General features: G+C 35.6%; 2 protein-coding genes across 2 annotated transcripts in view; one reads left to right on the forward strand and one right to left on the reverse strand.

Annotated features, from left to right (window-relative positions):
- The window catches only part of PHYHIPL (phytanoyl-CoA 2-hydroxylase interacting protein like), an 89,963-nt gene that overhangs the window by 47,583 nt on the left and 16,460 nt on the right, over positions 1 to 25,920 (forward strand). The gene's annotated exons all lie outside the window — the stretch shown is intronic.
- Positions 22,647 to 25,525, reverse strand: LOC132498174 (HAUS augmin-like complex subunit 6). Its single transcript, XM_060112004.1, is given in 5 exon segments — positions 22,647 to 23,627; positions 23,629 to 23,843; positions 23,846 to 24,366; positions 24,463 to 24,877; positions 24,880 to 25,525. Coding segments are annotated over 5 exon segments (2,778 nt in total).

Here is a 25,920-nt window from a genome sequence, read left to right on the forward strand (position 1 = left end):
AATGAAGATCTTTGTCAGTAAGAGAGCTTGGACTAGATACTAAGCTTCTCTATTCCTACTGCACTACACCATGGTGTCCCAATTAGTTGCCCTATGGCAAGGAAATATAATCAGAAAAGAATTGAGTTCCTGGATATAAAGCTATTTAATTTGGTCATGAGGTAATAGAAAATACCGTTAACTAATAATACATACAAGAAGCTTAAAATTGCACTTGAGAAAAATTGTGATAGCTAAGTGTGGAGTTGTAAGTGACTTTAGAGAGAATCTATTGCAGATAAGTTCTCTTATTTTACAAATGGGGAGACTTTAGAGAGAATCTATTGCAGATCAGTTCTCTTATTTTACAAATGAGGAAACAATGGTTAGGTGATTTGCCCAAAACAATACAAATAATTCTGGAGCAACTATCAGAAGGCAGCTGTAGTTACAGTGGTTCAGAGCCTACAATTCAATGCCTGCCTCCTGTGTTGAAATTTTGGCTTCTACATCAGTTATTTGACCTTGTGCAAATCCTGTAAACTCTTTTTATCTTAGTTTCCTCATCTGTTAAAATGGGATGATGATAATAATAATACTTACTAATTCATAAATTTTATGAAGATTAAAAAATATATTCAGAACACTGCATAGCAGGTATGTGTTCAATAAATGTTTCTATTACTAAAAGATTTTGATTGAATGCTTTATTTAAATATAGTCTATTTTAGTTAACCAAAAAACCTTTTATACCTTGATTTGCCTACTTATTGGGAGAACCTAGGCTAGACCCTTGATGTCTACAGTTGTCATCTAGTGTTTTTCTTTTCAATCATATAAAATTGTTTCTTTTGTTACAGATTTGTTTTATCACGTAATCATTTGCCAAGGTTTTTTTCAGTTTTACTCTCTGAATACTTTTAACATTTGAGTAGTGAGGAACAAATTTATCTTATCTTTAAAACTTGTTTAACAAAGTGCACTCATTTTCTCATTGCCATTTTGGCTTTTATAAGGAGAAATGACAAACGAAATCTTGGTATTTTATTTACTATTTTTAGACCATTTATATATATTTTGAGTAACTGCACAGTAGATACCGAATCAGTTTCACTTTTTCATTTACTACTCATTTACTAGTGTTTCAGTTCAACTTTAGTGGCAGGGATCACATCCATTTTAAAACTGATTAGACAATTTAATTTGGAATTTAACACTGGATATGGCCAAAAGAGATAAGCCCACAAATAGTGTGAAACATTAATCCTGTGCTGCTTCTTATGTCAGTGAAAGCCAGCATCTTGTGCTTCTGCTGTGAACTAGAGTATCCAGTGCTATCTGTGAAGGGTCAGCACCACAGAGATCAACCAGTTTTCTTGGTTTTACACAAAAGATCAAAACTCTGTAAAGTCCATGAGCATTGTAATTAAACTACATTCAGATTCTTTTGAATATTGGTGACTTGGACTTCAGAGTCTGAGGTTCCAGGGTGGTCATATTCCCCTGCTTTTGACCACATAGATTGCCTTTACAAAGAGGAAAAGTTTTCATTAATATTCAGGTGCCAGTGTTCCCTGTAGAATAGTTTTCCTAATATTGTGACAGTTGAATTTTTGTGTCCTCCATCTGTAACTCCTAACCTCTAGAGTAATGAGAAGCTGTGAAAAAGTATTGCTATCAAGAGGTTTCAGTAGCCCTGCAGCTGGTTCAGTAAATGCAGTTTCATCATTGGTGAAGAATAAAATAGTACCTCATAAAAGTTTCTTGAAAAGTGAACTGGAATTCCCTTAATAAAGAAGTGCCGTTACATGGATTTAAAACAACCCCAGGAACGATAATGACAGAAAAGAGATTTAAGATCCAAAATTGGGGTGAAATGCTATTTGGATACAATGGTTATTGGGAAATATGCTTTCAAAAAATCTTTATTAATGATTTGGATGTGAAATAACCATGAAAAATGTACAGATAATTAGGGTGTGCTATAAGCATTAATCTAAGAGAAATAATTCAGAGAGGTTTAAGGATTAGGTGCATAGAAAAGAAGTTAATAAAAAAGTGATATACTGTGAAAAAATAAAAACTAGAGGCCTGTGGAAAGAAAGAATACTGCAAGCAGGGTGGCAAGCTATAAGATTAAATAACACTTTAAAAACAGGAAATTAGGGGCTTCCCTGGTGGCACAGTGGTTGAGGGTCCACCTGCCGATACAGGGGACGTGGGGTCGTGCCCCGGTCCAGGAGGATCGCACATGCCATGGAGTGGCTGGGCCCTTGAGCCAGGCTGGGCCCTTGAGCCAGGCTGGGCCTGGGCGTCCGGAGCCTGTGCTCTGCAACGGGAGAGGCCACAAACAGTGAGAGGCCCGCGTACCGCAAAAAAAACAAACAACAACAACAACAAAAAAACAGGAAATTAGATGTGATCTACACTGATTTGGTTTTAAAAAATGGTTAAGAGTATATTTGAGCGGGAAGCATGAGGTAATTTAGAGATTATTTATACTCAAATATCACATCAAGATTAGGAAATTATAGCCTCTTTCAGCATATATGTATTTATTCAAAAATACTTGCATATATCTGGACACTAATGAATGTCAGCATATTTAAAGGATTTCAAAAGAAAATAATCATTCAAGACTTGAAGGAATAATCTTTCAAGACTGACATTCTGGAGTGAATTAGAAAAGTTATGCATTAATTAGACTAAAGGATAGAGTCAATTAGTGTTGCTTTTTCTATCAAAGTAATGTTAAATTAGCTAACATTTATTGTCTACTACATGCTAGATACTATATTAAATGTTTTGTATGTCTACATTGCCTCATTTAATACTCATTGTCCCTCTGAGGAAATGGAGGCTTAGCAGGTTATAATATTTACACAAGGTCAGACAATTCCTTGTGGCATAGCTAGAATTCAAACCCTTGTCTGTCTAACTAGTATAAATGATCTTAGCCAATCTGTAATTAATAGTTTATACTTATTTATGTGAGATATAGCTATCAACATAGGAAATTAATTTGAGTATTAGCATAATGGAGGTGCGTAATTTGTGATAAATGTTCAGAGATACACAAACAAATGCAGTTTACCTTATTGAAAGTGAGACTTAAAAAATTTGAATTGCTTTTGGCCCACCTCTGAGATTGCTCATGGGTTCTATTTCTTTTCTTAACTGTGTCCTGTTTCACATTTCCCTTCCTGGATCAGTCCTGCAATTCATTCTTGGCTCTTCCCCTTTATCCCCTTTTGAATGCTGCCTCAATATGCAAGCCTATTCTTACCTCTCTTGTGTAGTGTAGCATAATCCTTGCCTTCTGTCCCGCATCTTATCTTCTGTCTATTTTAATAACTAAGGAACATTTATCCTCAGTTCCTAGATTCCTTTAATTCTGGAAGTTGGATATCCAGAATTGTAATTTATCTTAAATCTGAAAAACACATATTCAGGTAGATGGGCTACCACTAAATAATTTATAGTAAAACAATAATAATATTAAAAAATAATAATGAGTTCAATGATATCAAAAACGTCAGTTAAATTGTTAACTGTTTAGTTTATTTTCCAAAGGATATATACATTAACATTAATCAATTGACTTATTTGAGGTTTCTAACTTAACTGACTGAATTGATTAGATATTTTATGTCGTAGGCTGATGAAGCTTCACAATGTAAACTCTACCAGATGCCAACAGCACCCTCCCCATGTTGTACTGATCAAAAATACCTCCAGACATTGCCAAATATCCCCTGGGTGGGGGCTGAGGGGTCAAAATTAGTAAAGGTATAGACTAATATACATTTTTATTAGAAACTCATTCAATTTAATTCCAGACTTAAATTAATGAATTCAGTGAAAGAGTCAGAGAAACAGTACCATGTGAAATTAGATGAGTTCAGTATGAATTACCATTAAGCTGTTCAGTTCGATTGCAAGAATGTTAAGGGCTGTGACCATCTTTCAGGCTTCATGCAAAACAGCTTCTAGAGCACCCAAATAATTTAGTTGATCTTACCACTGGCATCTTTGCCCCCACTTCCCTGATCACACGTATAACACACAATGTTCAAACTAGAAAACCAGCAAGAAACTAAACTGGGAAAGACAACATAATGTAATGAAAAAAGTCCATGGACTCGGATTTTTTAAAAAAAGCAAAAAACATGGATTTACTTTTTTTGTTGTTCATTTAATTACCCAGTCTTTAACTGTAGCCACATCATTTAGTTTCCCTGAGCCCTAGTTTATTTATCTATAAAGAAGGGAAATTGAACTATGTATCAAATGGTTTTCAAATATCAGTCCTTAGAACTAGTACCAGGCCATAGAGAAGTTTTCATTAGTCTTCTGTTAAATGAGAAAATATAGGAAATTTAGTCAGTTCTGCATAAAGTTAATTTATTCAATTTTAGAAGACTTTTTATTCTGAGATCAGGTATTTTGACATTTGATGTTAAAACGTAATTTCATTTATTATAATTGTGATTCTAATAAACTACAGTTTTGTTTTTACTCTTCACAAAATAAAAACAATTCTCTTAGTTTTGTATGAAATTTTGCTAATCTGTTGAATGAAAAGATTTGAGAACTATTGACTGGATCTCCAAGGCCAGGCTCAGAAAGAAGAGTGTATAATTCTACAAACATGTAAATATAGCTCTAATGTTTACTTTTATCTGATAATATTATAATAAATTGCATAAGGGTAGTCTGGTGAATGCTGCCACAAAGAATTTAAGTTAAAAAGACAAAAAGGATGAGAAGTTACTACTTTTTAAGTGAATTAAAGAATCTCAATAAGATGGTCATTTTGAGCATAAATATCAAACTAATCTTGTCTACAAGATCTTGGCCCAAATGAATAAGGAAAAATTAAAATAGAGGAAAAATGTCTTTAATACTAAACATTATGGAAAACTTCCATCGGCATTCCACTCACTGGGGTGTCTCTGTTATATAATTTACACATGAAATCCCCATTTTAGAAAGGAGCTTATCATTTTGACTCCTTTTCCTCAGAAAACCATGTGGTATGCAGGAAAAATAGTGGAGAAGCTCTTGGAAGGGACCTGTTCTAGAACCCTCTGATTTGGTGGATAGAGGGATAGATAGGGAGCACAACTCCACTTGAATTTTCCCTTGTTGCCGTGGATCAGTAGTTCTTGAAAGCAGGTGTGCTAGGGGCCACAGAAAGTGAAGTTATCCACCAGTACCACCTGGTGGGTAATGAGGCATATCCTGAAAGTAGTAAGACACTTCTAATGTGAGAACCAGCAATTTAATAAAAAGAATCCAAACTTAGCTATATATTGTAACTGGAGGAAACAGTCAGACCACACAGAATGCTAGAGGTGGCAAACCTGCCCCTGCTCATTGGTTAGCCAAAACCAAGAAAATAATCTAAGATGAAGTTTCTGTCCTCGAATTATCCATGTCTCTGGTTCTTTTCTCCTTCACACAGACTTCAGAATTCCTTAACCAGAAAAATAAACATACAATTGCCCCTTCAGATTAAGATCTAAGAGCAAAATTTTGATAGTGTTCTCTTACAGCAAGTGAGGAGATCTGTCCTATGCCAAACCTAAAGATGCGTTCTTGTTCAAGGATAAATACACAGAAAAGTTAAAATGAGACCTAGCTATGAAAAGATTCTACAAAGAAATAGGTGGAGAAAAATTTAGCAATAAGCAGAATAGCATTTATGAGAAAGATTTTCTGTAGTAAAACCATGTAAATTTTATAGATTCTGATTTATATATTCTCAGTAAAATTCAAAATTAGGTTTAATAAAACAAAAAAATGAAAGATTAGATAATAAACCAATATATAAAGAGACCTAATTGTGAACAGGGGAGAATATAAGAAAATTAATAATGCTATAACAACTAAAATTCCATTAGCAGCAAAGAATGGAAGGCACACTGAAGAAAATAAATCAGAGATATGGAGGAAACACTTAGAATTTTTTGCTGAGAATGTAAAGGGAAAGTCAAAAATGAAAACAGAAGATAGTATATATATGGAGGTCAGAAACAGATACACCTAAACAAAAGATACATCTAAAACAAATTTAGCCAAAAAGATTTAAACTGAAAAATAAAATGCAGGAATGAGCAAAAATTTTCATACACATGCAAATTGAAATAAAACAGGATATAAATTATTTCAGAGTATAATTAATATATTGCACTTATTAAGATGAAAATGGTCATTTTTAATTAAAAAGGCTGTAATGCCCAATGAAGCTATAATTATACGCAAACACACACACACACACAAACACAATGTGGCATCAAGATATAGAAAGTAAAAAGGAGAAATTAGCTAAAACAATGGTAGAAGGGCACTTCTGTGGTTTTTATGTTTTACATTTAAGTTTTTTAATTAATTTGAGCTAATTTTTGTGTAAGGTGTGCAGGTTAAGTAAAGTCTCATTTTTTGTTTTTTTAAGATAAAGATTCCAATTTTTGCCCATCAAAACATGTGGACATTGTAACTAGCAGTAAATGGAATTGATAATGGTGCAAAAAATAGACACTCAAAAACTGTAGTTGCGAATACAAGTTGATGAAACCTAATGTGATTCAACATTTGCAGTTTGTGGGATTTATCCAAACATAAATAATCATAGATATGCACAAAAATTTACATAGAATAGTGTTAACTGAGTGTTATTACAGGAAAACACTGGATACAATCAATCTACATGTCCAGTGTTAGGATGACTGATTGGTAGAATAGAATACACAAGATTAGAATGATATGTAGCCATAGGAAATTGTTCATAATATAGTAAGTGAAAAACAAGTTACAAAACAATATTCTATAGTATGTTAATAGTATAGAGAATTACAAATGATTTTTATTTTCTTCTTTGTATTTTTTTCCTAAGAGTTCCAACAATATTCAATGTTACCACTAAGAGTATTTTTATTTGGGGAGTTTATTGTGAATAAAGCAGAGAACAGTTTCAGGTTTTGTTGTGGTTACTATTTTGAGTTTTATTACTGTCTTAATGAGTTTTTCTTTCATGACTTTAAAAGTACTGCAACATTTTAAGTTGTTTTTATGAAGAGAAAAGTATTTTTACCCCAGCAGACTGTATCTCTTATTTGTATAATGAAAATTATTAACATATATATTTATTTAAACATATATACATATATAATTTTAATTATAAAATTATAAAAAGTCTTTCTTTTTGTACTATGTTAGCTGATTTTTCATCACTAAAACTTTAAGAAGGAAAAAAAGATATGGTATGAGGAAATTGCTCCTAATTGCTGTTTTTAAGGGAAGTGAACCTAACACCTGCAATTTTTTTCTTAGAAGGACAGCCTAACACTTATTTTTAAAAGTAACTACATTTATTAACTTTTTAAAACACTCTTACTTTATTCAAACTGAGCCACTTATGCCCTTTTATCTACTGTAACTAAGATTTTAGATTGGCTTTTATTATAGCACTCTAGAGAAGATAATATGAGGAAGAAAAATTACTCATTTTTATGAAACTTTGGGGGCCAAGGGACAATGGTGTAAAATTCTTGCTAAAAACATAGAGGTCCTCAATAAATAGAAACATGTTCTGTTGCAATGTTTGTCTGAGTACATCTGTTTATTAGGTGGGTGAAATTTTTAATCTTTATCCAAGATAAAACTGCATTTTTGGATTAATCAAATTGGGGGATATACTTCATGAGGTAATCTTGATAACCATGTAACTTTTTTCTTTTATATATCTTTCAAAAAGATAAAGACATCTCAGGTTGTAAGGAATTTAGCTAAGGACTTTTTTGATAGGTAAATAATTTAAATCTCTGTCCAAAGCTATCAAAAAGAAAAAGTATTACATATGTGTATATTATATATTCAAACAAATGAATGTGCATACATGTATATAATGAAACAAAAAGATTATGTTGCAAGATTTCTATTCTGAACATGGCCCTAAGATGAAGGAGTAAGGATTATAATGCGTAATGTTTGTTTAGAGTAACTTTTCTAATTCTTGAGAGGGAAAAGGAAAAATAGGCAAACTTGAAGAATCTCTTTCTTATAAAATGGATAATTTATGGAATATACTGACAGTATTCTAGCGATATATATAAATTCATAATGCTGCAATAACACTGGTTTTATATGCATAGATTGTAGTATGTGATACTAAAGGTAGATGCAAGGTGGGTTTATTATCCTTTTGTACACTTCAAAGGTTTTAGTGAGTCTAGATCCTTTTACATTTCTTTAGATACAGAGTTTGTGTGTGCACTTCACAGATGTCTTCTTAAATACAAGGAATTACACTGGATATTCATGGATATTTAAGAATTGCTTTCTTGGTATATTTAAAGGGCACATTTGAACTAACTATGAATCTGAGGATACATTTTAGTGAAATTTTATGTTTTGTGCTGTACCTGTTGAACTCCATGTTAAGCAACCATTAGTTTTTTCTCTTAGAAATAATTCCTCAACTTTGTTGACAACATTTCTAGTCTCTTTTAGAATTCTAACCTCAGTATTTTCTTCATATACAATATGCTGAATTAACTAAAATGAAAATACACTTTTTCTTAATGCTTTTTCTGTTGCCTCCATTTAGAATGCCATGTCCTCAGCTTTTTCACTACTGTCTTCACCTGTTGAAATTCTGCTTCTCCCACAGCATTTTTATTATAGCTAATAATACTGTTATATACTTCAGAGTTGCTGAGAGGCTAGATCTTAATTGTTTTCACCACAGAAAGGAAATGATAATTATGGGACATGATGGAGTATTAGCTGACTCTGCAGTGGTAATCATATTGCAATATATAAATTATATTAGCATATGTATCAAATCAACACAGTTGTACACCTGAAACAATGTTACATGTCAATTATATATTGATATTAATAAATTGTTTTTACTTCTCCTACAAGGAAGAGTGTCACATATTTTCTGAAACACTGCTTGATTCCCTTAATGTTGTCTTTCAGTTAGATTATGTGATAACTTTTAGTATTGCATTTTCCACATTCTTCCCCATTTTATATTCTTGAGACAGTAGCTAGTTTATACATCTTTGCACCTCTTCTATTGCATGCTCTTGATATGTAAATAATTGGTACTTAATAAAAGTTGTAATAAGTAAAAAAAAACCATGAAGGGACACACATTTAAGTAGCAGAATGGTACGCATCCTCTACCAGTTTTACAAATCTGAATGATTTGTCAAAGTCAGTATGAGAAGACAGTTCAACCACCTGCTAAAAATATAGCTAAAAATCATCCAAGGTAGAGATTTCACTTCAAACTCTTCCTTTCAGGAAGTTTTACTAAAATTAAAAATACAAAAAATTCTTTCCAACAATGATTCAACTTAACACAAGATAAAAATAAGTGAATGAATCTGATTTCTAAATAGCTGAATCTGAATCTCCCAACCCAAATATTAGGTAGAGATTAACAGCAACAACTACAAAAAATATATATCATGACCTAAATCCCACACCTTTAGAATAACTTTAAACTGAGAATGTATAACCTTCAAATTACCTCTAAGTTAAAAAAAAAAATCAGTGCAACTATTTCTCAAACTCCTTTCCAAAGTCCATCCCTAGAGCAACTGGAAAGAGAAGGGGAGATCGAGCGAAACTTGAGGAATGAGAAAAGAGAATGGAGGGTCTAAGATGGAATAATTGGAGAATCTTTAGGAAAGATACGGGAGCACTTAGTACTATTCTTGCAACTTTTCTGTAAGACTGAAATTATATTTTAAAATACCATCAAAAATTAAAAGGTTAATATAAGTAGGTGGTAAATAGATGAAACAAAACTGGCAAAATGTTAATAATTGTTGAAGCTGGGTGATATGTACATGGGGATTCATTATATTCGTTTCTAAACTTGGTGTATGCTTGTTAACTTCCATAATAGAAAGACTTTTAACAAAGAATGCATTTACAGTGATCTTTTCATTGATAATGTAAATTTACTTCCTCATTAAATACTTTGAAGGCATTTAGATCTGGTCATGTTGAAATAAACTAAAGACCTAAATAAATGGCAGTCATCTTTATGGATTAGAAGACAATATCATTAAGATGACAGTATCACTCAAATTGATCTATAGGTTCAACTCAATCTCTATCAAAGTTTCACCTAACTTCTTTGCAGAAATTGAAAAGTTGATCCTAAAATTCACGTAGAAAGTCAAGGGACCTAGAATAGCCAAAATAGTCTTGAAAAAGAAGAAAATTAGAGGACTCACACTACTCAATTTCAAAATATACTACAATGCTACTACAGTATTCAAGACAATGTGGTAATGGAATAGATTTGAGAATCTAGAAATAAATCATACAATAGCCAATTGATTTTTGACAATAGTGCCAAAGCAATTAAATGAGGAAAATATAATCTTTTTAAATAAACGATGCTGAGATCACTGCATATCCACATGAAAAAGAATGAACTTGGACCCCTACTGTACACCATGTATAAAAATTAACTGAGTATGGATCCAAAACTTAAATTTAAGTGTTACAACTGTAAAACTCTTAGAAGAAAATTTAGGTGTAAATCTTTGTGACCTTGAATTAGGCAATGGTCTCTTAGATATGACACCAAAAGTACAAGTTAGATAGTAAGAAGTGTGGATGAGGATGTGGAGAAATTGGAACCCACGTACACTGCTGGTGGGATTGTAAAATGGCGTAGCCACTTTGGAAAACAGTTTGGCAGTTCCTTAGCGAGTTAAACGCAGAGTTACCATATGAACCAACAGTTCAACTCCTAGGCATACACTCAAGAGAAGAGAAAATGTACATTCACACAAAAACTTGTACATGAGGACTTCCCAGGTTGCGCAGTGGTTAAGCAATGCAGGGGACATGGGTTTGAGCCCTGGTCAGGAAGATCCCACACACCGCAGAGCAACTAAGCCCACATGCCACAACTACTGAAGCCTGCGTGCCTAGAGCCCATGCTCTGCAACAAGAGGAGCCACCGCAATGAGAAGCCTGTGCACTGCAATGAAGAGTAGTCTCTGCACGCCACAACTGGGGAAAGTCCACATAGCAAGGAAGACCCAATGCAGCCAAAAATAGATAGATAGATAGATAGATAGATAAATTTATTTTAAAAAAAAGTTGTACATGAATGTTCATAGTAACACTATATATAATAGCCAAAAAGTAGTAGCAAATCAAATGTCCATCAGCTGACAAGTAAATAAACAAAAGCTGGTATATCCATACAATGAAACATTTTTCAGCAATAAAAAGAAATAAAGTCTTTTTACAACATGGATGAACCTTGAAAATATTATGCGAAGTGAAAGAAGCCAGTCACAAAGGACCACTTATTATATGATACCATTTAAATGAAATACCCAGTATAGGCAAATCCAGAGACAGGAGACTGATCAGTAGTTGAGGGAAGAGGGGACATGGAGAGGTTGGGCTTGGAGAGTGACAACTAAGGTGTATAGGGTTTCTTCTGCTATTTAAAAAAAAAAAAAGATGTTCTGTGATTGATTGTGGGGGCGGATGCACAACTCTGAATCTACTAAAAGCCATTGACTTGTACACTTAAAACGAATGGCTGTATGGTATGTGAATTATATTTCAATAAATCTGTTTTTTTTAAATATCTGATTATTTTTTGCAAGACACCTTAAGTTCATTGAGAGAAGAGCCAAACATATAAAATATATCAGTATAATTTGGCTATGTTTTCAGTTTACATTTTAATAATTGCTGTTGTTGGAAAAGTGCTTTTGAAATGTTTGTTCTGAAAAAGCAGTTTTCATCTTTTGGATGGATAGTAAGTGCCACTTATTTGTTCTCCTTTCAGTATTACCAGTGAGCAGCACAGCCAGAGTTATTAGAATTATTTGGTGTGTAAAGTAGAGAAATGTAGCTAGAATTACCTTTAAGATGAAGTCTTACTAAAAAAGGGAAGCTGCATTTGGAAGTATACTTGATCATATAGATCTAAGATAGTATTGGCTGGTTATTGAATATTAACATCATGTGGATCACTGTTGTTTCACCAGTTTTAAAGACAGAATCATTGTCTTCTGTCACTTATCTCAAAATCTCAGTTAAAAATTGATTCACACAGCATGAGTAGGAAGCAAGTTACATGTAAACTGGTAGGAATTATTAAATTAAATTCTTATCTTTTTCTTCCCAAGTAAGAAAGCTGCATAGAGGCTAAGTAGTTTTGTAAAGAACTGGGATTATGTTAAGTAGCTTGAAAATGAGGGTTCTTGATATAGCATATCCTTTATAGGTTTGAGCTTTATATTGTTCTGAATAGCAAAATATGATATGAGCAAAAGTTTCCACCTTTCAATAAAGGTAACAAAATTTTAATCAAGTTTTAACAAGTAGAAGAAAAACCATATAAAACAAAGTATTATATTCTAGAAAATAATTGTTTATAACTTTAAGGTTGAAAAGATAACAATACTGGAAGTTTAAATGGCAAAATATAGTATTTTAGATACAATCAATATATTGAAGTTGTATTTTCATTAAATTGGACCAAATGCTAAATAGCTTTATTTTTTTCTTAAAAAACAATTTTTTCACTGTTGTTTGAAATTATGTAGACAGTCATAATGCATACGATTTCTTTTTTAATTTAATTTTTATTTTATATTGGAGTATAGTTGATTTACAATGTTATGTTAGTTTCAGGAATAGAGCGAAGTGAGTCAGTTATACGTATACATATATCGATTCTTTTTCAGATTCTTTTCCCATATAGGCTATTTCAGAATATTTGAGTAGAGTTCCCTGTGCTATACAGTAGGTCCTTGTTATCTATTTTATCCATAGTAGTGCGTAAATGTTAATCACAACCTCCCAACATATGCCTCCCTACCACCTTTCCCCTTTGGTAACCATAAGTTTGTTTTCTAAGTCTGTGAGTCTCTATTTTGTAAATAAGCTCATTTGTATCATTTTTTGAATTAGTTTCCACGTATAAGTGATATCATATGATATTTGTCTTTCTCTGACTTACTTCACATAGGATGATAATCTCTAGGTTCATCCATGTTGCTGCAAATGGAATCATTTCATTCTTTTTTATTTCTGAGTAATATTCTGTTGAATGTATATACCATATCTTCTTTAGTCATTCCTCTGTCAATGGACATTTAGGTTGCTTCCATGTCTTGGCTATTGTAAATAGTGTTGCAGTGAACATTGGGGTGCATTTATCTTTTCGAAGCATGATTTTCTCCAGATATATGCCCAGGAGTGGGATTGCTAGATCATATGGTAGCTCTATTTTTAGCGTTTTTTTTAAATCTTTATTTTATTTATTTGTTTATTTGGCTGCATGGGGTCCTAGTTGCAGCACACGGGATATTTGTTGCAATGTGCAGGATCTTTGTTGTGGTGTGTGGGATCTTTTTTGGGTTTTTTCTTTTTTTTTTTTTTTTTTAATTGTGGCATGCAGAATCTTTAGTTGTGGCATGTGAACTCTTAGCTGCGGCATGTGGGATCTAGTTCCCTGACCAGAGATTGAACCCGGGCCCCCTGCATTGGGAGTGCAGAGTTTTACCACAGGACCACCAGGGAAGTCCCTCTATTTTTAGTTTTTTAAGGAACCTCCATACTGTTCTCCAGAGTGGCTGTACCAATTTACATTCCCACCAAAAGTGTAGAAGGGTTCCCTTTTCTCCACACCCTCTCCAGCATTTATTGTTTATATACTTTTGATGATCGCCATTCTGACTGGTATGAAGTGATACCACATTGTAGTTTTTTTTGTTTTGTTTTGTTTTTTTTGCGGTATGCGGGCCTCTCACTGTTGTGGCCTCTCCCGTTGCGGAGCACAGGCTCCGGATGCGCAGGCCCAGCGGCCATGGCTCACGGGCCCAGCCGCTCCGCGGCATATGGGATCCTCCCAGACCGGGGCACGAACCCGTGTCCCCTGCATCAGCAGGCGGACTCTCAACCACTGCGCCACCAGGGAGGCCCCACATTGTAGTTTTGATTTGCATTTCTCTGATAATTAGTGTTGTTGAGCATCTTTTTATGTGCCTCTTGGCCATCTGTATGTCTTTTTTTTTTTTTTTTTTTTGTATGTCTTCTTTGGAGAAATGTCAGTTTAGATCTCTTGCCCATTTTTTGATTGGGTTGTTTGTTTTTTTATATTGAGCTGCATAAGCTGTTTGTATAATTTGAAAATTAATCCCTTGTCAGTTGCTTCATTTGCAAATATTTTCTTCCATTCTGAGGGTTGTCTTTTCATTTTGTTTATGGTTTCCTTTGCTGTGTAAAAGATTTTCAGTTTAATTAGGTCGCATTTGTTTATCTTTGTTTTTACTTTCATTACTCCAGGAGGTGGATCAAAAAAGATATTGCTGGGCTTCCCTGGTGGCACAGTGGTTGAGAGTCCGCCTGCCGATGCAGGGGACACGGGTTCGTGCCCCAGTCCGGGAAGATCCCACATGCCGCGGAGAGGCTGGGCCCGTGAGCCATGGCCGCTGAGCCTGCGCGTCCAGAGCCTGTGCTCTGCAACGGGAGAGGCCACAACAGTGAGAGGCCCGCATACCGCAAAAAAAAAAAAAAAAGATATTGCTGCAATTTATGTCATAGAGTGTTCTGCCTATGTTTTCCTTTAAGGGTTTTATAGTATCCGGCCTTACATTTGGGCCTTTAATCCATTTTGAGTTTATGTTTGTGAAAGGTGTTAGGGAGTGTTCTAATTTCATTCATTTACATGTAGCTGTCCAGTTTTCCCAGCACCACTTATTGAAGAGGCTGTCTTTTCTTCATTGTATATTCTTGCCTCCATTGTCATAAATTAGGTGACGATAGGTGTGTGAGTTTATCTCTGGGCTTTCTATCCTGTTCCATTGATCTGTATTTCTGTGTTTGTGTTAGTACCATACTGTTTTGATGACTATAGCTTTGTAGTATAGTTTGAAATCAGGGCACCTGATTCCTCCAGCTCCGTTTTTCTTTCTCAAGATAACTTTGGCTATTCTGGGTCTTTTATGTTTCCATACAAATTAAAAAAATTTTTTGTTCTATTTCTGTGAAAAATGCCATTGTTAATCTGATAGGGATTGCATTGAATCCGTAGATTGCTTTGGGTAGTATAGTCATTTTCACAATATTGATTCTTCCAATCCAAGAACATGGTATATCTCTCCATCTGTTTGTGTCATCTTCAGTTTCTTTCATCAGTATCTTATAGTTTTCTGCATACAGGTCTTTTGCTTCCTTGGGTAGGTTTATTCCTAGGTATTTTATTCTTTTTGATGTGATGGTAAATGGGATTGTTTCCTTGATTTCTCTTTCTGATCTTTCATTGTTAGTGTATAGGAATGCAAGAGATTTCTGTGTATTAATTTTGTATCCTGCAACTTTACCAGATTCATTGATAAGCTGTAGTAGTTTTCTGGTAGCATCTTTAGGATTTTCTATGCATAGTATCAGGTCATCTACAAACAGTGACAGTTTTACTTCTTCCCTTCCCATTTGGATTCCTTTTATTTCTTTTTCTTCTCTGATTGCCATGGCTAGGATTTCCAAACTATGTTGAATAATAGTGGCAAGAGTGGACATCCTTGTCTCATTCCTGATCTTAAAGGAAATGCTTTCAGTTTTTCACCATTGACAGTGATGTTTGCTGTGGCTTTGTCATATATGACCTTTATTATGTTGAGGTATGTTCCCTCTATGCCCACGTTCTGGAGAGCTTTTATTATAATCGGGTGTTGAATTTTGTCTGGAGATCTTTTATCATAATCGGGTGTTGAATTTTGTCAAAAGTATTTTCTGCATCTATTGAGATAATTATATTGTTTTTATTCTTTAATTTGTTGATGTGGTATATCACACTGATTTTTGTGGATATTGAAAAATCCTTGCATCCCTGGGATAAATCCCACTTGGTCATGGTGTATGATCCTTTTAATGCATTGTTGGATTCAGTTTGCTAGTATTTTGTTGAGGATTTTTGCATCTGTGTTCATCTGTGATATTGGCCTGTAATTTTCTTTTTTTGTGGTATCTTTGTCTGGTTTTGGTATCAGGGTGATGGTGGCCTCGTAGCCACCATCTTGGGAGTGTTCCCTTCTCTGCAATTTTTTGGAAGAGTTTCAGAAGAATAGGTGTTAACCCTTCTGTCATGTTTGATAGAATTTGCCTGTGAAGTTATCTGGTTCTGGACTTTTGTTTGTTGGATTTTTAATCACAGTTTCAATTTCAGAACTTGTGGTTGGTCTGTTCATATTGTCTATTTCTTCCTGGTTCAGTCTTGGAAGGTTGTATGTTTCTAAGAATGTGTCCATATCTTCTAGGTTGTCCATTTTATTGGCATGTAGTTGTAGTAGCCTCTTATGGTCCTTTGTATTTCTGTGGTGTCCGTTGTAACTTACCCTTTTTCTATTCTAATTTTGTTGATTTGAGCCCTCTCCCTTTTTTTCTTGATGAGTCTTGCTAAAGGCTTATCAATTTTGTTTATCTTCTCAAAGAACCAGCTTTTAGTTTCAATGATATGAGATTTTTCTTGTTTCTTGAGGTAAGATTGTATTGCTATAAACTTCCCTTTTAGTACTGCTTTTGGTGTGTCACATAGGTTTTGGATCATCGTGTTTTCATTGTCATTTGTCTCTAGGTATTTTTGATTTCCTCTTTGATTTCTTCAGTGATCCATTGGTTATTTAGTAACATATTGTTTAGTCTCCAGGTGTTTGTGTTTTTTACATTTTATTTTCTGTAATTGATTTCTACTCTCATAGTGTTGTGGTCAGAAAAGATGCTTGAAATGATTTCAGTTTTCTTAAATTTATAGAGCCTTGATTTGGGACCCAAGATGTGATCTATCCTGGAGAATATTCCATGTGCATTTGAGAAGAAAGTGTATTCTGCTGGTTTTGGATGGAATATCCTATAAATATCAATTAAGTCTATCTGGTCTAATGTGTCATTTAAGGCTTGTGTTTCCTTATTTTCTGTTTGGATGATCGTGTCCACTGTTGTAAGTGGGGTGTTAAAGTCCCCCAGTATTATTGTGTTACTGTCGATTTCCCCTTTTATGGCCATTAGCATTTGCCTTACATATAGAGGTGCTCCTCTGTTGGGTGCATATATATTTACAATTGTATCATTTTATTCCTGGATTGATCCCTTGATCATTATGTAGTGTGCTTCCTTGTCTCTTATAACAGTCTTTATTTTAAAGTCTATTTTGTCTGATATGAGTCTTGCTACTCCAGCTTTCTTTGATTTCCATTTTCATAGAATACCTTTTTCCATCCCTTCACTTTCAGTCTGTATGTGTCCCTAGGTCTGAAGTGGGTCTCTTGTAGACAGTATATATACAAGTCTTGGTTTTTTTAAATCTATTCATCCAGTCTGTGTCTTTTGGTTGGAGCCCAATAATCCATTTACCTTTAAGGCAATTATTGATTTGTATGATCTTATTGCCATTTTGTTAATTGTTTTGGGATTGTTTTTGTAGGTCTTTTTTCTTCCCTTCCTCTTTTGTCCTTTTCTCTTGTGATTTGATGACTATCTTTAGTGTATGTTTGGATTCCTTTTTCTTTTTAGTGTGTATATATCGTAGTTTTTTGGTTTGTGGTTACCCTGAGGTTTTGATATAGTAGTCTATATGTAAACAAGATTGTTTTAAGTTGCTAGTCTTTTAATTTCAAATGCATTTCCAATATCCTGCAGTTGTACTCTCCTCTTCTCACAGTTGCTGGTTTTGATATCGTATTTGTGTGTGGTTGATTTCCTTTCCTTCCTGTATGTTTGCCTTTATTGTTGAGCTTTCCTATTCGTAATTTTCTTGCTCTATTCGTGGCCTTTTCTTTTCCATCAAGAGAAGTTCCTTGAGCATTTGTTGTAAAGCTGGTTTGGTGGTGCTGAATTCTCTTAGCTTATGCTTATCTGTAAAGCTTATGATTTTTCTGTTGAATCTGAACGAGAGCCTTGCTGGGTAGAATATTCTTGGTTGTAAATATATTGTGCCACTCCTTTCTGGCCTGCAGAGTTTCTGCTGAAAAATCAGCTGATAACCTTATGGGGGTTCCCTTGTATGGTTTTTGTTTTTTGTTTTTTGTTTTTCTGGTATAATACTGAATGTTTATTCAAGACTAGTATGTAGGGCTTCCCTGGTGGCGCAGTGGTTGAGAGTCCACCTGCTGACGCAGGGGACACGGGTTCGTGCCCCGGTCCGGGAAGATCCCACATGGCGCGGAGCAGCTGGGCCCGTGAGCCATGGCCACTGAGCCTGCGCGTCCTGAGCCTGTGCTCCGTAATGGGAGAGGCCACAACAGTGAGAGGCCTGCGTACCCCCCCAAAAAAAAAAAAAAAAAAGACTAGTAGTAAAACATTTACAAATAGTCCCATGGAGGATTCACAAATATTTTAAATTCAGGATGTGGGTTTAACATTCACAGTGCATAAGGCAAAAGGTATATCAACTATGTATCTGCAACTTAATGTGAAAGAGAATTTTACTTTAGCAAATACTTTCTTTACATTGAGGAAAATGTCCTTAAACATATCTTCTTTAATTTTAGTATACTCAGAGTAGGGAGAAAACAGAGTTTCCTTTTATACAGGTCTCAAGAATTAAATAAAATTGACTCCATAGATCAGGGTTAAGAAACACATGGTAAAGTATGGTTTCAAAATACTTATATTTTTGTTTTCAATTAAATTTCCCCAAATTGATTTTCTTTAACAACAAATAGTCTTTATTCCACTTGATAACATTTTTCATGTTAAGCAACATTATATGCTTGTCCTCTTTAAACATTAAAAACAATTAGGACCTGGGGCATTATCTAAAGTTTCAAACTGACAGAGAAGTCAGTTTACACACCTCCATCTTATGAATAGTGAATAAAATAAGGTATATTCTGCTGTGAATGTAATGAGAAAAAGTACTCTTACAGCAATAAAGTAGCCCTCCCTCTTTACCATTACTTGAATTCCATCACACAGAAGGCAAAGAAAACAATTCCAATACTTCAATATCTGCAAAGGATGATCTATGGCCCTTGGAGTATATGTATGTATGGACACACCCCCCACACATATCTACATAAGTATGTATGTCTGTATGTATTTAATCAGTACAACTGGAGAAATCACATACAACCATGAAAAAATACAATAAAAGCAATAAATGAAAAATACTAAGTGAATAAAAGTTAACATACGCCATAGGAGATTTCAGAGAAGGGACAGGCCCATGGATAAGAGATTAAGACTTCAAGGTGAAAGTGAGATTTGTTCTGAATCCTAAAGGACAACTATAACTGTGAAAGGCTGGGAAATGAAGGTAGGATATTCCAGCTTCAGAACTGTGAATTAAGATTTTTAAAGATGCATGCCCACCAAAGCATTTCAGTAAAAAAAAAAAAAGGGGGGGGGATCATAGTGGAAGGGGGAAAAGAGCAATCTATGGAGGAGACCTTATACGCCTTTAAATTTGAACTCGATTCTGGAATTAACAATGAACCATTAGTGGAATTTTAAACAAAGAAGTGATATGGTCAAAGCAGTCGCTTAAGGTCAAAAGGCAGGTATGCAGGCAATATTGGATAAGGAAGAGGCTGAAGGCAGTAAGTCATAATCAAAATGGTTTAGGAGAAAGTGACAGATTTAATATACTTTTGTTTATACTACTGGCATACAAAGGACAGGGAAGAATGCCAAAAACTCTCAGCCTATCACAGGTATGACTCACTTAACAGCAGTGTGGTTTTTGTAAATCCATTAATATCCAAAGATATTTTGATCTTTTGATTCTCAGTAATTCAGGGCCCACACTTATGGGTGAACTTCAGCTTCCTCATCAGAGAGCTAAAATCTCTAAAGCAGTATGTATGTAATAGTGTACCTAGCTTCTTGAAGATACCCTAGGGCTAAATGTGAATCTGTAGCCCCTAGCAGTGGCTCTCAAGCTTTTTATTGAGCCAAAGAATTACCAGGGAAGCTATTTAAAATGCAGATTTCTAATCCTCAGTTTAGACCTACAGAATATACGTTTTTTAAAGATGTATCCCAGGTAATTCCTCGAGTCCATCTTAGACAAGTCATTTAAATTCCCTAGCTTTGGTATCATTACCTGTAACATAGGTACAATATCACTATCTTACAGAGGTGTAAGAATTGAATGATATAATATGTATTATTAAGTATCCAGGAATAGCTCTGGCACTTTGTAGATGCTAATATGATAGCTCTACCTTCTCCTTAACGTGTTAATTTCGGATTTACTGATACTAGGTTTCTTAAGACTAGAGGATAGTTTCCCAGTAGACTTACAGAGTCCCTATTTGTTCTATTAACTAATAAAAGAATATGGCACCTTAGGAGAAGCTTTTCTCTTCATCTTTCTTTTCCACTGCAAAGAAGGTAGTTATTTGTGGTTTTCTTCTGTCTTTTCTCACAAAAAAAAGACTGGACTTCAAACTTGGATCAAACAAGCAACACAGAGAAAGTAAGCCAAAATGAGTGAGGGAAGATGAACTACTAAGCCCATCCACTTCCAGAACTCTTCCCCAAAACTTTTCTCCTCTTTTTGCCAGTTTCTTGGCAAATTGGACAAGGCTGTGATGGTTAAGAGCTGAGGCTAGACACAGGAGTGCTGTAGGTGCTATCACCCTTCCAGGGTGTGCTTAACCTCCTGGTTCACAGAGGGCAATGGCATGTATTCACTTGGATGCTAAAGACAAGCCTGTTTCTTGGCCAGGGGGTCTGATTACATGAGGCAGGACACTGTACAAGAGGCCTCACATCTAACTCCCATTTAGAGTACAGAAGGCCCACTCTTGTAGCCATATCCTACATCCTGGCCCTTTAGTTACTTCTAGGACGTCTTGTTGGTATATTAAGGAAGGAAAATAGAGTCAAATCCTAGCTTCACCACTGACTTAGCTGGGTAACACTGAACAAGTTATTTAACCCCAAATTCAATTTTCTCAAGTTAATTTGAAGCTGTTCTGTAGGCAGTGGGGAACTGATGGTTTTTGAGGAGGAAAGTAACAATCAAAATTAGCTCCCTTGGGCTTCCCTGGTGGCGCAGTGGTTGAGAATATGCCTGCTAATGCAGGGGACACGGGTTCGAGCCCTGGTCTGGGAAGATCCCACATGCCGTGGAGCAACTAGGCCCGTGAGCCACAACTACTGAGCCTGCGCATCTGGAGCCTGTGCTCCGCAACAAGAGAGGCCGCGATAGTGAGAGGCCCACGTGCCGCAATGAAGAGTGGCCCCCACTTGCCACAACTAGAGAAAGCCCTTGCACAGAAACGAAGACCCAACACAGCCAAAAATAAATAAAATAAAAATAAATAAATAAATAAGACCCCAAGATCACTATTAAAAAAAAAAAAAATCAGCTCCCTTAACCTGCTGTATAGCACAGGGAGCTCAGCTCAGCACTCTGTGATGGCCCAGTTGGGTGGGATGGGGGGTGGGGGGGAGGGAGGCCCAAGAGGGAGGGGATGTGTGTATGATTATGGCCGATTCACTTCACTGTGCAGCAGAAACCAACACAACATTGCAAAGCAACCATACTCCAACAAAAAATTTTTAAAAATTAAAAAATCAAAAAAAAATTAGCTCCCTTCGCCCAAAACAGTGGCCCTCCAAAAAAAACCAAACACAGACTAATTTTTTAATTTACATTTTTTCTGTTAAAATTAAAAACTAGAGTTAAATTCTCAAAGTCTAAATTAGACTAAATGTAAAACTGCTATACAACCCACTGAATGGATTTATAGTTAGTGTCCCTCAAAAGTATCTAGTCATCTTCCACCTTTTTCCTTTTTTCTAAATTCATTCTGCTCCAGTCTTCACTATCATCACATGCACTTTATTCTATCAAACATCATTTTTCAGGATCAACCTACCTGAATAATCATTAAGCCTCTTTAGAGCTTTCCCAAACTTAAATATTGTCATTTTGATTATACACCCCAAAGCATTACTTTCCTCACTTCTTTTGTTTAGTACCAGAATGGTCTAAAAAGAAACAATAAAAGTTGTTTATTTCCCTAAAAAGAAAGATCAGTATATCCAATGGCTATTAAGTTAACCACTTAATAAAACACATCAAAAACTACTCATCCTTGGGCCTCCCTGGTGGCGCAGTGGTTGAGAGTCCGCCTGCCGATGCAGGGGATACGGGTTCGTGCCCCGGTCTGGGAGGATCCCATATGCCGCGGAGCGGCTGGGCCCGTGAGCCATGGCCGCTGGGCCTGCGCATCCGGAGCCTGTGCTCCGCAACGGGAGAGACCACAACAGTGAGAGGCCCGCATACCGCAAAAAGAAAAAAAAAAAAAAAAAAAACTACTCATCCTTATGTTAATTATCTGAAATTAGAACATAATGAATTAGTTAATCTAATACTTTGCCATTTACTTCATGCTTACAAGATTATGCAAGAAACCAAAATGGCTTCTCATAACTTGTTTGCTTTCCAAATACTTTACATTTCAACCCCATATCTATACAGAGAGAGAAAATCCAACCATACTCTCCTTACCTAAAATCGGTAGAGAGGGCTAAAAAATTATTTAGGACTTTTTTAGACCTTGAAAAACAGTTACACTTCCAATGTGTATTTAAATTACAAATCAGTTTTTATCCTGTGATATTGCTTCAACTTAAGTTCATCATAGTTAAATTGACTGGGCTACTGCTCCATCTTTCAAGTCAGATGGAGATTCTTTTGCATCAAGCCTCTTATTCAAGATTTCTTCTTCAGCAAAATTGACTGTTAAATTAGGTAGAAGTTCTCCAAGACTACATGGTATTGTGGTTCTCAATCTTTGTTCCACTGGAGAAAACCTAATTAGTGGTGAAAGAGAGCGTTTTCTCTCACCAAGAGACATGCGTGAAGATGGTTTTGTATAGTCAATGTGCAAATCATGAGTGCCCAAAAAGTTAAGCATATCATCAGTTTGCACGTATTGGGAAGTAAGGCTCAATTCTGGTTTGTGTCTTTCAAGTGTTTCAGGATTAGAGAGGCAAATTTCTTCCCTTTGCTTGGACAGAGATTTCTTCAGAGCCTCATATCCACTGCAAGTAGCCTGTAAATTAAAGTCTGATTCTGGAGTATTCTGTCTTCCTCCCACAACACCTTCTGGGAAAATGCCACTGTGCATAGGACTATTTGGTTCCAGTTTAAAATTGGCCTCTGTACTACTGGAGCTATTAAGACTTAAGTGACCAACTTCTTATGGAAGAGTTTCATGTAATATGCCAAAATCACTATCTTTAAAACTGGAACTAATTCCACTTGATATCTGAAAAGAGTTCCATAACATACTTTTATGCATGGAAAGATCTTTGTAAGAAGCTTTTGAGTGGTCTAATATTTTAATATACTCTTCTTCACTGCTACCTATCACATCTCTCCTATTGCCTACAGCAGGGGAGAATGTCTCTATTTGGCTAGTTTCTAAAAGCTTGTTCTGTAAAGCTGTACATTCGAAATCTTGCTTACAAATTATGTCCTTATTTAACAAATCTGACAGATTTTGTGTTGTTGGTTCACCTATGCAACTGGTCAGCACAGGTTTCTGAAGCACACACTTGAGGCAATCTGAAACAACTTTCTCTTCAGGCAAATGAGAATGGCTAGAATTGGACACAGTGGTTGCTGAGAAAAAAAATGGCCATGTTAAACTCTTTTTGATTATGCACCACAGGTAAGGATTCTGACAATACTTCTGTATGTTCAGTATCCATTTGAATTGGTTCTGTACTTCTGTTATCTTCTATTTTAACAGCTTTTCTCCATGAGCTCCTGCTTTCACTTATCAAGTTTTCTGGAGTTCGGGGGATTTGATTCCTTGTTAAGAATGGGTTAGAGAGTCAATTAGTTCCTCTAATATTACTTTTCCTTTAGAAGGCTGTGGTGAATCAGATAAAACTGCCCTTGCAACCTCTTCTACCAGATGATCTTGCTCTTTTTGAAATGGATCACTTTTCTTAGCTGGCAGAGACCCTCCAAATGCACTGCTCTTTGCAATATTTGATGATGAAGAGTCTTACACTTCAAGTTCTGGTGTTTTCTTAGAAACTATTTCATTTTTCTCTCTAGGAGTTGTCAACTTTGTGTCCTTTTCAAGTAGTGTAACACTGTTTCTATCTGATGGTGAAATGGGCTGCAACAGGAAAGAAGCAGGGCTGTTGGCTAGATCACATTTAGTTTCCACTATATCACTTGCCCTTCTGCAATCATTTTCCTGGATATGTTGCTTAGGTGTATCTGGAAGTGAAGCAGGGTACTGCAAAAGAACACTCTTCGCATATGCTTCTTCTGAGGCAGGATCAAATGAAAGGGTAGACATAGGTGATAAAAGATCCACAGCTGGAGTCCAATCTTTAATTAGACTGAAAGGAGGCCGAGAAATTCTTTCCAATTTATGCTATTCTTCTTGTTTTTCAACAATAGAATGTCTTATAGTTGTGAGATCTTTTATTTTATACCTCATATGCTTCAGATCTGACAGTCTTTCTCTCTGAAATTTGGTCTCTTTTTCAAGGAAGTGAAGGTCTATTGCCAGTCTTGCTTGGTTAGCCTGACAATGTTCATATTTCATTACTTTCAAGACTTCATTTAATAACTGAATAACTGTTAAGAGATTCAATTTTCCAGCCTCTTAAACATTTCCTATGTGCAGCTGACACATTTGTTTCTCAATTTTGTCAAGTAAGAGCCTTGGAATATTGATAGCAACATTAGTTCCATCTAAAGTATATTGGTTAACCAGACTAAGGACTGAACTAACAACTTCTCTCTCTTCTTCCAAAGCCGTGAGTGTTTCATTCACTGAAGCCCACAAAGACCGAACCTTTTGAATTTTCTCTTGTATATTACTTTGGTCATCATAGGGTTCCATTGTTTTATTTGGTTTTGCTGTCCTATACATTCTGATCTCAAATTTCGTATTTGTTTAACTGACAGTTGTGCATTTTCCTGGTATTTTCGGGTAACACAATCTTCTCTTTGCAAAATTTTTAAAACTCTGTTATGTGCTACATGGCATCTGGCAATGCACTTGCACAACTCTTGTGGCTTTAGGTTAAATGTCTCTGTAAAATGTACAGAAGAATTTTTAGAATGGGTTTTTATATAATTTATTGCAACAAATCTTGCAAAGTGATACATCAGATGAATAAACTTAGGACCACCAGGAGAAAGAAATAGTGAACCAACAACTTGAGGAAAGCTACTTCCACATTCGGCAGAAATCTTTTTTAACCATTCACAGCAATGTTTTTGGAATTCAGTATCACATTTTTGGTCAAATGGAGGCCAACAAAGTTTGAAAACTTCTTTAGTGAGAGACTGGTCAAGCGTTTGAAACAAAAAATAAGAAGCTATCTGAAAGGCATCACTGTTCAACTTGTCAGACATGTTCACTCCGAGGTGCATGTGCGACACGATCTTTCCACCGGCTACAGTCGCTGAGCCTGGCTAGAAGCTGAGTGCCTGCAAATACATCCAGAGATGCTCCTTCTCGAAAGAAGTGACCCAGGCCAAACTCATCTTTGCGGAAGGCAGGGCCTGGCAAAGGAAGAAAGTGCAGTCTCCAACGACTGAGAGGGCCCCTCAGGCTTTTTCCCTACGGGTATCCTGAGATGGCAGCGGCCCCTCCATTGCCACCATCTGATCCTCTCGCCCAGAACCATTTTGCCTCACATGCCTCAAGTGGCCTGAGACTCTAAAGTCTCAGGGAATTAGAGCCTCTAACGGTAGTACTGCACAGCGGCCAAGGCGAAGTCACCACCCCTTGTATGTTATTTGTGCTTTCTCTTGTTGCTTTTAATATTTTTTCTTTGTCTTTAATTTTTGTCAATTTGATTAACATGTGTCTCAGCCTGTTGCTACTTGGGTTTATCCTGCATGGGACTCTATGCTTTGGAGACTGAATGTTTTCCTCT

The sequence above is a fragment of the Mesoplodon densirostris genome, chromosome 1 (assembly GCF_025265405.1).
Source record: "Mesoplodon densirostris isolate mMesDen1 chromosome 1, mMesDen1 primary haplotype, whole genome shotgun sequence".
NCBI lineage: Eukaryota > Metazoa > Chordata > Mammalia > Artiodactyla > Ziphiidae > Mesoplodon > Mesoplodon densirostris.